Raw genomic sequence first — 15416 nt, forward strand, 5'->3', positions numbered from 1 at the left:
CAGAACCTGGGCTGCAGGAATGGCCCTTATTGGGAAAAATTCCAGAATCTTCTCTCATGATATGGTGATTGCCAGTCAGAGGGAGAAGGCAGAACTTTCACTTCATTTCCTTTGTGTGTGAAAGGTAGGTCTAAAGAAGGCTCAGAGGATGACTTGGACCAGTGCTTGGGGTGGCTGAGAGGACTCTGAGGAATAGAGAGAAGCCAGAACTGCTCTGTTCTTGCTCCTCTCTTTCTGCCCTTCCTCCCCTGATTATCAGCCCATCTCTATGAGGCCCTCAGACTTTAGCAAAGATTACTAAGGGAGCCTGTTGGACACAAGTCTAGGGCGTGCTCTCCCCAGAATCGACAAAGCCCAAAAAGCCTTTTAGGCAAAATTCACCTTCCTTGACAGCGTATTTATTAGCACTATACATGTGCGCATGAACATGACAATCCTGCATTTGGTTTGTCATCGTAGTGATAAATGCGACAAAGAGAATTTGTAAGTACAAATGTTCCTGAGTCCATAAACCAAACGTGTGAATAGCTGAAGGACCTAATGCCAAGCACTCAGCTAATAGTAACTGATTGAGCGGAGCAGAGCCCTTGGCTTGGACTGTACAGCCCAGCTGACAGCCAAGATTAGCAGAGAAATAGCCAAAGGGTACCTGGCTACCATGGTGATGGCCAAGCCGCTGCTGTTGCTGCTGCTGCTTCCCAAGCAGGGCTCGATAATAGGAAGGGAGGCCAGCAGGGAAAAGGGAGAAGGAAGAGAATGGAGTCTGCAAATGATAGCACAGTGAATTACACTCCAATCGATCGCTATCTGTTTTGATACTTGTTGATTTCTCAGTATCCAGAAAAGGGAATACCTACCCACAGGGCTTCTGGGTAGAAGGATAGTATCTAAGACTAACTCAGTTTTCTCTTTTGAGGGAGTTATAAATATGCAGGGAGATGCCACAGATCTTGTTCACCGAAGTTTTTAAAAAACATTTGATGCTTGTACAAAAATATGTATAGCAGCTCTTTATGTGGTGGCAAAGAATTGGACAATGAGGGGCTGCCCTCCAATTGGGGAATGGCTGAACACATTGTGGTACATGTCAGTGATGGAATACTATTGTGCTCTAAGAAATGATAAGTGAGCTGACTCCAGAAAAAGCTGGAAGGATCTGCATGAAGTGATAAAGATCTAAATAAGCAGAACCAGAATATTGTGCACAGTCACAGCAATGTCGTACAATGATCAACTGTGAAAACTTGGCTACTCTCAGCAATGCAGTTATCTGGGATAATACTGAAAGACTCATGACAGAAAAGACTACCCCCTCCAGAGAAAGAAATGTTGAAGTAGATGGATGTGGGTCAAAGCAGACTATCTTTCACATCATGTATTTACGTTTTTATTTTGGAGTTTGGGGTTTTGTATGATCGTGTTCTTGCAACTGTGGCCAACATAAAAGTGTGTTTTGCATGATAATAAAAATAAAATAAAAAACCAAACAAATGTTTAACTAAGTCTCTCCTGGTATTCTTGTGTTAGGGCAATGTGGTGTAATGGAAAGAGTCCTGATTTGGCCAGAGGATCTGGTTTGGAGGGTCAACTCTGTCACTACCTATATGACCTTGGTCAAATCCCTTAACTGGGCTTGCCTGCATATTGAGAGAGTTAAACTCTCTAGTATCTGATGTCACTTTGAGACCTAGATCTGTGATCCCACATAAAGAGAGAGACATGTAGCTTAGATGATAGTGCAATTATGTGGCTTTTGAACTGGTTGAATGACCAGAGCCAGAGTAGTCGTTCTTGGCTTGATGACAACTGGGACAGACTCCAGTGGATGGAGCCTTTTCTTTTCTGTGCCTGCTCCCAAGCTAGTTCACTTTGTCATCAATGATTTAGACAGGGGGCATGCTTGCTGAATTACGGCTATCACAAAGGTGAGGCAGACAGGCAGCAAAGCACATGACAGAATAGGGATCGGAAAGACCTTCAATAGGCTAAGGCAGTGGGGTCAACCTCAACTAGAAGTAAGGACCACTAAACCATACCTAAGGATCCCTACAGGCTGCATATTGGCTTAGAAAGCCACACATCTTTAGGGATGTCTATTTTTTTAACGAATACATCAACATAGCAAAATCAGATAGGAACTGCATTTTAATCTGGTTTGATTGTCATTTGGGAGTATTGTGGGATAACATGTGCCTGCCCACAGATGGTATAAATCATTGGACTTGATTAAATAAATTAAATTAATTAGGATTGAAAGTTAAATCTTAGATAAAGATTCCAAACAAATGGAGGAGGCATCCCTCTCCAGCAATTTCCTTTTTTTTAAGTACTAAGAATTTCAATGGACTCCAGCTTCAATATGAATCAACTGTATGAGATGGCAGGCCAAAAAGCTGATGCCATTTTGTGCCACACCAAGAGAGAAGTAGCTTCCAGTAACAGGGATGTGAGGGTCCCTTCTTATTTTCTTATCAAACCACAAATAGAGTATTATGTTCAGTTCTAGATGCTATTTTGTATAAAAGGCATCATTCAGCCCAAAAGAATCCAGAGAAAGACACAATCATCAAGAAGAGCCTCCAGTCTACCCAGTGATGATTGGTTGAAGAAATTGAAGATGTTTAGGTTGGGGGGTGGGGGGATAAGACAGATCAGTAAGGGCATGGTAATTGTATTCAAATCTGAGGGAAGGATTAAATTTATTTTGTTTGGTCCCAGAGGGTAGTATATAGAGCCAGTCAGTAAAAGCTGCAGAAAAACAAATATAGATTTTGTGTAAGGGAAAATGCCCTAACAATTGGATGGTTTGTTGTTTTGTTTTTGAACAGGATCAATGAAATCATGGGCTGATGTCTTGACTTGTGCCTGAACTGGACTTATTTATTTTAAAATCTTACCTTCTGTCTTAGAATTGACATTGGTCCTAAGGCAGAAGAGCAAATGGTCAATTGAGGTTAGGTGCCTTGCCCAGGGTCACACAGCTAGAAAGTATCTGAGGTCAGATTTGAATCCAGGCCCTCCTGACTCGAGGTCTAATTCTCTATTCATTGAATCACCTGGTTGCCCTGAATTGGCCTTACGTGAGACAGAATTGCAGCCTTACTCTCTCTTCCAGAGTCATCCAAGTATAGTGGCAAGACAAAACTCAGGATGACTAATGATGACCCAGGATGCAGTGGATGACCTTGGTGTCTTCCATGGCTGACCAAGATCTAAGCACTCCACAGCAACTGCTTCCACTGCCTTCATGGCCACTGGAACAAATTGTTCTAATTTGCCCATACCACCAAGGGAAGTCTTCATATGCTTGGGGTAGGCATTCCCTTAATTCACCAATGGGTTTGAGGCCTGTCAGCTGCCCATCCACCAAGATGATTTCCTGGGGTGTGGCTACCATGAATGCTATAGTTTCTTGGAGTCACAGGTGAGAGCTGTACAGCAAAGGAGGAAAGCAACCCGGAAAAGGGCTCAGCAAGCCCTCACATCAGAGGTACTAGTCCTCCCTAAACACTCCCCTAAGAATTAGAGCTGTCTTAAAGGGGAATGGGCAGCCTTGTGGGTAGATAGGTACCAGGTTCATCTTCATCAGAGACCTTGCAATAAAGGCTAGATGGTCAATTGTCATCATGGGGACTCTTTCATAGACAAATTAGACCAGGTGACTTGCTGAGAAAGTCTCTTCCCAATCTGAAATTCTGCCATTTTTGATTCTGTGACTTGGACAACTTAGTATGGAGAAGGTATAGCACAAACATGATGACTATTTTTGGGCCTTTAAATAGATATTCTAGGAAAAGGAGGGATCATTTGGTTTTCTTTGGAACCAGTGACCATACCAGCAGCAATGAGTGGAAGTTATGGAAGTCAATTAAGCTTGATAGAAGGAAAAACTTTGTAGCCATGAGAGCTGCTCCCAAATGGGATGGGCTCCCTTGGTGGCTAGTACGCAGGAGGGGGTGGAGGGAAGATGATCACTTGGCAAAGACATTATAGAAGGAATTCTTGTTCAGGAACAAGTTGGATTCGATGACGTTGGGAAGGAGAGGAAAGTGGCAGGGGAAAGCTTTCTGGAGGGACATCTCCTAAATCCCTTTACAGAAACGTTTGTGGAAGTGCCAGAGATGTGAATTATAACTAACATGACATTTATTTCTCTTTTAGACAAAATGTACCAATCTTTTAAGTTTTTATTGAATACGATTTGTCTTTGTTTTTAGAATTAGAGATTTGAGCACACAATTAGAAAACCAACAAAAAAGATTTCAGAGTGTGAATGAAGAACTGAGACATTTTCAAGATGAGCTAAAAGTCGCACATAGACAGTCACAACAGTACAGGTAAGATTTCCCTAAGGGAAAAATAATGAATTAAAATATTTCATTAAAGGGTCCCATATGTAGGAGGTTATTGATTGGAAAGTGATGTCAGTGTGATTTTTTAAAAGCCCTCAGATCATTCTAGGAATATTTCTGTATTATATGGAATTAGAAAAATATCGATTTTCCATTTGTTTGATATAGAGTAAAATAATTGTGCACGAACACTGTTCTCTTAGAGTTGCTAACCACATTCAGCATGATGACGAATGGGGAGAAAATGAAGAGAATAAGTCAAATGGAAGAGGTAATTTTTTAGTTCCCCCATTCTGAAGCACAAGAGAAGGGGGCTGTGACTGCCCCTCCCAAGCAAGCAGCCTGGAGTTAATCATACCAAATAGTGTAGTGTTCTCAAGAGAATGAACATTTGCTTTCCTAAGCAGAGTTGGATAAATTGGGTGTCTTCTTCCCTAAAAGTGACTGCTTTTAAGATTCAGTCATTTTAGTCCACTTTTGCCCATAAAACACGAAACACTAGCATTACAGATGGCCACTTGTTCGAGGTACCTGAAAACACAGGAGGTGAGGAAGAAAAATGCTCATTTTACTTATTTTTGTACCTTTGTGGGGAGATGGGCTAGTAAGAACCGCTCCAGATTGGGAATAGTTTTGTTCTGAAAAACACCCTTTCCCCAAGTATCCACTGGAGCCTGGCTCTGTGACGTGGAGGGGATCTTGGGTTCACCGGAAGAGGCTGAGCTTTGGCGAGGCTAGACTTGGCAGCATGCTCCATATCTGTTTTTCAAAGACCAGTCTTGGAAATAGAAAGGCTTCTTCCCAGGACACTCACTGGTCGTCACGAGGCGATGAATTCTTTTTCTCAGTCACAGCAGCTCATGAAAGCTCTCTGACTCTAGGCATGGGAAGATTGTGATTTGCATCAGTGAAGGGAGTGTCCACAAAGAGGACAACATGCTTCCTTGATGTATTGGAGTGCCATGATGCAATTCATGATGGTACTTTTTAATGTCTCTTACTCACAGACTGAGAGACATTCTCTGGCTTTAAGGGAATCGACATTGAAGGCCTCACCTCACCACCTCTCCCAGATTGCAGTATTGCCCCAGCAGGGTGTTGAGATGGTATGACTCCTGAGCACTGAGGAAATCCCACTTAGGAGCTTCCTTCCTCTCCACTACTCACCACAGCCTAACTAAATTCGAACTCAGATTCTCCTCGTCAAACCTCTCTCCTTGTGAAGCCTTCTGTTAGTACCCACTAGTTTCTACTCTCTCTTGCTCCATTGCAATTCAGATAGATAGGAAATAAGTGACTATATTTTCAAGGTGAGGAACTGATCCTACATTATTTGTAGCAGCTTTGCCCAGGAGGAGATGGGTAAGTTTGTCACCCCACAGTATTCTATACAAGAGGGAAGCTTCTTTGGTTATAACCAAAACCACATCAGACTGGGGTTGGGGAGGAGCCATAGATAGAGGGAAGACATGAACCATGACTGAGACACGTCTGGAATTGGTCCTGCTAGCAGTGGCCAATCAGAGAGTGGACAGGGACCCTGGACCTTCAGGGAAGTCTGTGAGGCCCTAGAGGGAAGAAGCTAATGATAGACAGTGATGGAGACAGCAAGCTGCATCTGACCCTAGAAGGAAGCTTTGGCTTCATTTGCCATCACCTCTGGAGAAGAGGTCACATAGCTGAGGATGGTGAGCTCCAAATTGTCCCTACAGGGAAGACTCCAGATCCAAGAAAGAGAGCATTGAAATAGTCCTTGAGAAAAAGAGAATGAAGGCTGAGCCTGATGACTCCAGCAGAGATCTTGGGTCCTGAAGACTGTTAGTGGGAAAGACCATATGGGTCCTATGGGAAACATGGTGGCCTTCTATGGCCTATTCTGCATTTTGTTATATGAATCAATCATTCTCCATATTTAATGCTTACTCACTAGAGTGCTGGTAAGAAACTCGAGGGGCATTTCTAAAAAGCTGATATCCTCAGAGTTTCACAGGATTTGAGAGTTACAAGGGATCCCACTGACCATCCAGCACAACCCATCCATCAAAGGAAAGCTGCACACCATCTTCTCCAATTCATTGTTTTGCTTCTTCTTGAAGACCCCAAGGAGGGGAGGGGGGAACCCTTCTTGGGTTCCAGCCACATGTTCATGAGGGAGGGGCCCTCCTAAAACTCTATTCATGGTCTCGCATCAGGAGGAACACTGAAATCAGGAGGATGCTTTGGTGGTTGCTATGCATGTCTGCCTTCTTTGCTCCCCATAGTCTACTCTTTTATGACTTCTTCAGATCTCAACTTTTTTTTTTTAATGATACTTTAAGAATCGGGTTTGGAATCCAAAAAGCTCCATTAAGTATGTTTGATTTTTTATGATCAGAAACATTAATATAATAATGATATATTATGTCATGACCTACTTTCTGGGATGCCCCCATTAAATATGTTTTTAAAATATAATTTATTGATTGATTTAATATATTTTTCCATGCTACATGATTCATGTTCTTTCCCTCCCCTCCTCCTTCCCCTGTCACAGAGCTGATGAGCAATTCCACTGGGTTATCCATGTATCACTGTTCAACACCTATTTCCCTATTTCTATATTATTCATATTTGCAGTAGAGTGATCTTTTAATGCCAAAACTCTAATCCTATCCCCTTTGAACCATGTGATCAATCCTGTTTTTCTTCTGCATTTCTGCTCCCACGGTTCTTTCTCTGAGTGTGGAAACATTCTTTCTCCTAAGTTTCTCTGCATTGTCTTGTATCATATCATTGTTACTAGTAGCAAAGTCAGTTACATTCAATTGTGCTACAGCGTATCAGTCTGTGTACAACATTCTCCTGGTTTTGCTCCTTTTGCTGTGCATCAGTTCCTGGAGGTCGTTCCAGTTCACATGGAATTCCTCCAGTTCATTATTCCTTTTAGCACAATAATATGCCATCACCATCAGATACCAGAATTTGTTCAGCCATTTCCCAATTGATGATAACCCCCTCATTTTCCAAATTTTTGCCACCACAAAGAGCACAGCTATAAATATTTTTGTACATGTATTTTTCCTTATTATCTTTTTGAAGTACAAACCAAGCAGTGGTAGGGAAGGCAGTCTTTTCAAGCCCTTTGGGGTTAGTTCCAAATTGCCTTTCAGAATGGTTGGACCAATTCACAACTCCACCAGCAGAGTATTGGTGTCCCAATTTTGCCACATCCCCTCCAACATTTATCACTTTCCTTTGCTGATATATTAGCCAATCTGCTAGGTGAAAGGTGGTACCTCAGCATTGTTTTAATTTGCATTTCTCTATTCAGTAGGGACTTAGAACATTTTTTCATATGCTTATAGATAGTTTTGACTTCATCCTGTGAAAGCTGCCTATTCATATCTCTTGACCATTTGTTGATTGGGGGATGGCTTGATTTTTTTGTTTTTTGTAAATTTGACTTAATTCCTTATATATTTGGGAAATTGAACCTTTGTCAGAGGATTTTGTTATAAAAACTTTTCCCCAGTTTGTTGCTTTCCTTTTAATTTTGGTTACATTGGTTTTTCTTGTACAAAACCTTTTTAATTCGATGTAATCAAAGTCATTCATTTTATCTTTTGCAATGTTCTCTATCTCTTGCTTGGTCTTAAATTCCTTCCTTTCCCACAGATCTGATTGGTATACTAGTCTATGTTCACCTAATTTATTTATGATTTCACTCTATATTTAAGTCATTCACCCATTTTGAATTTATCTTGGTATAGGGCGTGAAATATTGATCTAGACCTGATTTTTTCCATATTGTTTTCCAATTTCCCCAGCAGTTTCTGTCAAATAGTGAGTTCTTGTCCCAGCTTCTGGGTTTATTAAACACTAGCTTGCTGAGGTCATTTACCCCTAGTCTATTCCACTGATCCTCCCTTTTGTCTCTTTGCCAGTACCACATAGTTTTTATGACCTCTGCTTCATAGTATAGTTTAAGATCTGGTACTGCTAGGCCCCCATCCTTCACATTTTTTTTTCATTAGTTCCCTTAATAGTCTTGATCTTTTGTTCTTCCAGATGAACTTTGTTAAAATTTTTTTCTAATTCTATAAAAAAGGTTTTGGTAGTTTGATAGGTCTGGCACTGAATAAGTAGATTAATTTGGGTAGGATGGTCATTTTTATTATAGTAGCTCATCCTACCCATGAGCAATTAATATTTTTTCAATTATTTAGATCCAGTTTTAATTGTCTGAGCAGTGTTTTGTAGTTGCTTTCATATAATTCCTGTGTTTGTCTTGGTAGATAGATTCCTAAATATTTTATATTGTCTAGAGTGGTTTTAAATGGAGTCTCCCATGAAATGCATTAATTTTTTTTGGATTCTTAAATATGCATATTTTATTTATTTTTAAGCCAGATTTTTTAATTAAAATTTTTTCCTTTCCTTCCCACCTGCCCTAGCCATTACAGAGGGAAAAAAGAAATACAAAATCCTCATTATATATCTGTATGGTTAAATAAAACACAACCCTTTGTTGGTCATGTACAAAATATAGATATTTCATCCTGCCTCTGGGGCCTCTTACCCTTCAGGAGCTGGGCAGCCAGCTTTGTTGTTAGGCCTCTAAAATGACTTTTGGGCATTTCATTTATGAGAGTCCTTAAGGTTTTCCAAGTTGTTTTTATAATGTTGTTATTGTATAAATTGTTCTCCAGGTTCTGCTTACCTTACGCCACATCATTTCCAACAAGTCTTTCCCTGAAACCGTCCCTTCCATCATGTCTTCGAAAGGGCCGAGGATCAGGGGACTCGAGCCAGGGTCTGGCATCAGCTTTGCCCCAACTGGGGGCTCCCTTCCCTAAGAGTACTTTGCTCCTCAGCCTCAGTTTTCCCCTTGTCAGTGAAATGACAGAGTTGGACTAGATTTTTGGATCTTGTTCACTGCTGCCTGACCTCCTCTCATTCCTGTCTCAGTTGTTCTGCTTTAAGAGTGTGGTGTGGAAAGGGCAGAATGTCTGGGATGGGGGGGGGTTAGGGGTCCTCACAGCAGATCTGGGCAGCAGTACCAGGAGAAGAGATTGCTGTGGATATGAGCTGAGTTAAGGACTCATTAAAGAGGAGAAGCAAGGTGAGGGAACCTTGACAAAACCCAGAGTGGGAGGGGAGTCTTATGTCCTTGAAACAGTCCCAGATACTTGAGGCCTGAGGTTTTCCTGTGGCTTCATTGCTGCTTTGCTGGTACCCAGCACTAAGAGAATGGGAAGGTAAAGGCTGAGCAGACAATAGGCCATGGAAGTGAATGAGTGAGTGAGTGAGTGTGTCTATGTGTCAGGGGTTTGTGTTGGGCAGCCATGAGGTTCATGTGAAATGGTTTATCAGAGAGAAAGAGAAAGGGAGAATGAGGGACAGAGGGATTGAGGGACAGAGCCAGAGGAGAGACAAGGAGAGACAGAGAGAGAGAGAGAGAGAGAGAGAGAGAGAGAGAGAGAGAGAGAGAGAGAGAGAGAGAGAGAGAGAGAGAGAGAGAGAGAGAGAGAGAGAGAGAGAGAGAGAGAGAGAGAGAGAGAGAGAGAGAGAGAGAGAGAGAGAGAGAGAGAGAGAGAGAGCGAGCGCCCAAAGGAGGTATCAGGGCCCTTCCCTTATTTCGAAAATCTTGCCTAGAGCAGACCCTGTCCTCTGGCCTCCTCTTGGAGGCTTGGGAGGTGCTTCTTGACACTTGTCTGGGCAGGCAGGAGTGTGTGTGTGTGTGTGTGTGTGTGTGTGTGTGTGTGTGTGTGTGTGTGTAAGGGATTATGGGACAACGTGTTGATAACTACAAGATCCTGGGGGTGGGGGGAGTGGGAGGAGAGAGAGGTGCTTCCTAGGAGCCAGAACTAGCTGTGCCCATCAAAAGGATGGCATGAAATCCTTACAGCACATCATGTACATAGAGCCTGGGATGCCAAGAACTTGGTGGGAGCTGGGGGCTGTACATGGCCAGCTAGCACAACAGGCCCAGCACAGGGAAGAATAAATCAAATCTTAAGTGGTGTCTTATCTGTAGGACATTCTTGGGGCTGCCTGGTGGCAGGTTTCTGATTTCCAGGGTTCACACAGCCTGGGTTTGTGCTTCGGTTATGGACAGAAGCCCAGATTCCATGTCTGAATGTATGCCACCCTGCCTGCCTTCCAGTGGAAGTCTCACCTATGGCTTTCCAAAGAGAGTGGGCAGATAACTCAACTCTGTCTCTGACTCAATGCCTCACACACATTGCAGACAGTATTTGAGTGACTGACTGAGTCACTGGAAGCAGAGCTGAACTTGCCTGAATTCATCAGTCACTTGCCAGCTGAAAATCATCAATGATTTACTGATTGTCTTCCCAGGAGACCCCAGCATCCCTGCCTGCATTGGGATACTCCGGGCATGGGGATAAGCAGGCACTTTCCTGAGTTCTTCCAAGTGAATAGCCTTGTTTCTGGAGGGATGTGCCTTGTACACCTTTGTAAGATGGTGCAGTGCAGCCAGAACTGGGTAGTTCAGCAGTCTTGGCCCTTCTGAGCATCTGTCTGTATACTGTTTAACTATGTTAGAACCAGGCTCAAAGGAAGGGGATGCTAATACCTGCATGATAGAGGATTAGAATTTGAGAGAGAGAGGAAGTGTTAAGCATCCCCAAGTCTAACCCCATTGTTTGACAGATGAGGAAACTGAGGCTGGAGAAGTGAAGACACTTTCCCAAGGTCATATAGCTAGTTGGTTAGTAGTAGAGCTAAATGCTAAAACTAGATCTGGCCAGTTGGACTCATTTCTGTGTTGGACGGGCACATTAGTGAGATGACACTACGGTGTTCAGCTGGTTCCTTGTGGGGAGGGCTCCAACCCCTTCTCTTTTTGAGGATGAGAACTAGCTAGCTGCTGCTAGTCGGTTTGAGCTGTGAGCTATTAGAGTAAAAAACTGAGCTGTGGGCATAGTTTGGGAACAATAACAAGACAGCCCTTCTTCCCTGCCTCTCCAGGATTAGAGGCAGCTTTACTGTGTGCTCGCTTTGATTGAGGGGCACCAAAAAGCCTCAGAGCTCAAAGATACCAAACAGTGACCATCTGCCACAGGCTCCAAGTTCTCCTATGAGAGAGTAATTGCTTAGGTTCCTTCTCAAAAATGTAAATCCTTTCCCCCATATTAAATATTAACATGTCATTGATACTCGATTGTGACTTTGTTTCCTAAATCCTTTCTAATCTGCTGCCAAGGCACTGAAGGAATGAACATGTTAGAGCATTTGGCCTGGAGAGAACCCTTCCTTGGGCATCAGGGTTTCTGCTTGGGTCCGGGGTGGGGGGGGAAGGAACAAAGCCTAGAGGCAAAGAAAAGTGGGCACCCCCCATTCTCCCACTTGTTTTACATAATGTTGTCTGTGCCTGAGTATGCCAGGAGAGGCAGCAATATCTATTAGTGACCTGGGGCTATCTGGGGTATGCCCAGCTGGAAGAGGTGCCCATCCCCTTTCTCTCCCTCTACTTTTGGGCAAGTGTGAAAAAGAAAGACTAGTGAGTCCATCTGCCTCCCAACTTCCTTTTCTAGATTCCTTTGATTTCTGCCTCCCCCCAAGGTACTCAGGTCCCGGGGATGCTCCAGCTAATTCTTCCTCGGTCTGGCCCTCATATATCACTCATCAGTCTGTTAGGTGTATGGCTCATTCCAGACGGGAGGACCTGGGTCTCAAGGAGGTCCTGAATTATTGCTCATTATTAGGTGACCTTCTTTCTAAGGTTGCATTTGCATCTTAGCAGGCTATCTAGAGATAGCATGGGGTAGTAGAAAGAGAAGAAGGTCATGCATCAGAAACCTTGGATCCTAGGCTGTACCCTATCATTAACTAACTCACAATGTGAATATGGAGGCAGCTACAAGTGATGTAGTGGAGAGACCCAAGTTCAAATCCAGCCTTAGACATCTGCTAGCTGTGTGACCCTGGGCAAGTCACTGAACTTCTGTCTATTTCAGTTTCCTCATCTGTAAAATGAGGGCCATAATAGTGCCTCACTTCCAGGATTGTGGTGAGGATAATATTTGTGAGGTGTCCCTGGCACACAGTTGGCACCTAATAAATATTTACTTTTTCCCTCTCTACAAACAAACCGCTTTATTCCCCCCCCCCCCATTTTCTCAATCACAAAATAAAGGTAGGTCCCTTTGGACTCTAATATTCGATGGTCAATTTTTAAAACTATTCATGGGCATGTATATGTTATAGAATCAACATTTTATGGTAGTTCATTTTCATAGTTCTGGGATTTTTCATGATTTCTGTGCTTAATTGTTCCTTAATTTCTCTCAAGAACCAAAGGAGAATCTTTTCATATATTTTTTAAATGGCGTCAGTCCCTTGATGTCTGTGAGTACAACAGAATGATGGGGAACCCCTTTGGGGGCATAAGAGTTTGATGACCAGGCAGGGGAGGGAGTAGAAGAGGGAAGGGGCAGGTGGACCAAGTGATGGTGCTACGGAAGTCCATTCACACCTCAGACATGGGAAATCCATCCGTCCATCCACACAAGTGAGATTGAAGCATTGAGCGACCACAAAAGTGGCCCTTAGACAAGAAGTTCAGCTCCATTAATGTCACAGACATGTATTAATTACACGATAGGCTAATGTGCTGAGCCACAGGCTACAAGGACAGAAACGAAACGCCCCTCAACCTTCAGGAACGTATGCCGTACAGGTTTGTACTTTATTCTCTAGTAGGCTAGATAACTGATATTCCTGACAGGCTACAGACATCCTGTGTGGGTCTCTCCCCTGATGGAGAAGTGACTGACTTCTGGAGGTTCTGCCCATATGTATGGCACCAGCTCTAGTAGAGAGAGTCTATCAAGCTAGCAGACTCTGAAGGTGGTCTCAGCCAGGTCCTTTGACCAAAGAACCTCTCATCCCCAGGAAAAGGCTAATGACGAGTTCTCTTCTGGCCATCTTAACAGCCTAGTAGAGTAGAGTAGAGATGTCAGCTCAAGGAGGTCCCTCTCTGATCCAGACCCATTCTCCAACCGCTGAAGAGGTGCCCGATAGCCATCAGATGGGCTTCACTTTTGAAGCCAGTGCTGCCACCTGGGTTTGAGTGGACTAAATGACCAGACACACTGAGACCAGTCTGGGTTCTGCTGCACATGACACCATGATCAAATCTCCATCCAGCTACATGCGTGAGACGACTAGCCACATAGAACTAAACAAGCAAGAAACGATCTGTGATTTTATTTATTTTGGCACTGAAAGAGTCGTGTTGGGGAAGACTAGCTGGGCAAAAGGAACCCAAACAAAAATATGAATGAGCCAGAAGAGTTTGATGGAGGATTGAAACATTTCCTAAAAGATTTTATTGATTATTCCAAAAGCGGGTCCTAGAGGGAAATGGCGTCCACTTAAGAGGATACTGAAGAGAATAGCCTAGGATCTTGCTTGGGATCCTTCACCTAGAGGAAAGTCTTTGTTTTGGGAGAACATGAGTGCCAGCTTTCAGGGGAGCCCTGAACTCTGGCCAACGAGATCCTTAGGTCACATTGCTCTTTCAAAGTCATTCTCTTAATGGCTTAATTGCAATCAGACTGAATCATCTGGCCTCCAGCAAGGCATTGTTCATGCTCAGCATTTCCCCTGACATCATTTCTAATCAGCCTCTTTGGAAAGAAGCAATTGTAAACAGGTGGACTCCAGCTCAGTGCAAACAACTGGAAGGATCCTCCAGGAACAGAGAAAGTCATAGAAACCCCACAGAATGGACCCTGGCAGACATCACAGAGCCCCTCTTAGGCAGGAAAGGGCAGAATTGGAGGAGGAGACCTGGGGAGGGCAGGAATGATCTCTAACCAGCCTGCAGCATCAGGGACTTGCCAGTCTCCTAGCTAGGGAGTGACATGGTTTGACTGTTTGGTAAATTTTGCCCTTTGTATATGGGCCTACCCTTACTGGGGGTGCCTTTCCCTAAAAATGGGCCATGCCCCAAAGGTTCCCCTGAAGTCAGTCATTTGGATCTCGGGGTACATTTTCCCAGCATTGTTCTAGATCGCAGTCAGGAGCAGTAATGACAGTTTACAGTGATATTACATTTGACAGCTATGAAGTGCTTTCATTGAACATTATATTGGCCATGAAACCAACTTTACCCACAATGCTCCATGGTTCTCCTACCTACCAGTGGCAACTGCCTGGGGGTACTCAGGCCATTCAGTCTACCAGCATGTACCTGACCTGCTGTGGCCCCTCAGAACCAAGACAAGACAGTACAAGACAAGGAGAGTCCCTGCCCTCAAAAAGCTTAAGAAAGAAGAATTGTCTCCCTTTCCCCCCTAAAGGTGAGATCTGACTCCAGGTAAAATTTTGTCAGTTGTCCTAAAGTTGCCTTTGTCTCCAGGTCCCTTACCCACTGTGCCTCCCCTCTGCCAAGCCTCCATCGCTCCTGGCTGCCGGAGCTCTGGCACAATGTGGCACCTCACCCAGGCCTGTCTCTGCCCCCACAGGACTCTAGAATTACCAGCTTCCCTTCTCTTTACCAGCCCCCCCCCCATAAAGAAGCCACTCCTTGCCTCAGGCCCGATGATCTCAGCCAGTATCACTGCTCTCCTATACTCCAGAGCCAATCCCTGAGCTGCCATGTGGGCTTCTCTCCAAAGGTGCAGCTCACAGCCCATCCATGCTGTCTCACGCTGGGACAATCTGATTCATCTGCTCCCAGAAGATCACCTGGGACAGATACGTGGCTCCTCGGGGAGGGCAACACTTTCTATGCAGCTTTTAGAGAGTTGCCAGGACCCCCTAGACAGTTTGGGCCGGTGGTAGGACTTGGACCGACTTTTTCTTGGTTCTGAGTCTAGGTCTCACTCCACCAGGCTGCCTCTCTCTCCTGCTCTGACAATTGTGATTGACTGATAGCCCCCTAATCTTTCCCGAGCTGTTTTCATTTTAAATATAAAATGCTATAGTTAGTAAAAATTCTATCATGGGGGGCAGCTAGATGGCTAGATGGCTCAGTGGGTTGAGAGCCAGACCTAGAGATGGGAGGTCCTGGGTTCAGATTTGACCTTAGATACTTGGGTGATCCTGGGCAAG

The 15416-nt window shown here is 43.9% G+C and overlaps 1 protein-coding gene across 1 annotated transcript in view; it reads left to right on the forward strand.

Moving 5' to 3' along the window:
- Window positions 1–15416, forward strand: part of LEKR1 (leucine, glutamate and lysine rich 1) — a 177982-nt gene that overhangs the window by 75963 nt on the left and 86603 nt on the right. Inside the window, exon 4 of the mRNA XM_016425307.2 lies at window positions 4218–4337. Coding sequence (XP_016280793.1) covers window positions 4218–4337 — 120 coding nt within the window. The remainder of the gene's footprint in view (window positions 1–4217; window positions 4338–15416) is intronic.

This window comes from Monodelphis domestica, chromosome 8 (genome assembly GCF_027887165.1).
Source record: "Monodelphis domestica isolate mMonDom1 chromosome 8, mMonDom1.pri, whole genome shotgun sequence".
Classification (NCBI taxonomy): domain Eukaryota; kingdom Metazoa; phylum Chordata; class Mammalia; order Didelphimorphia; family Didelphidae; genus Monodelphis; species Monodelphis domestica.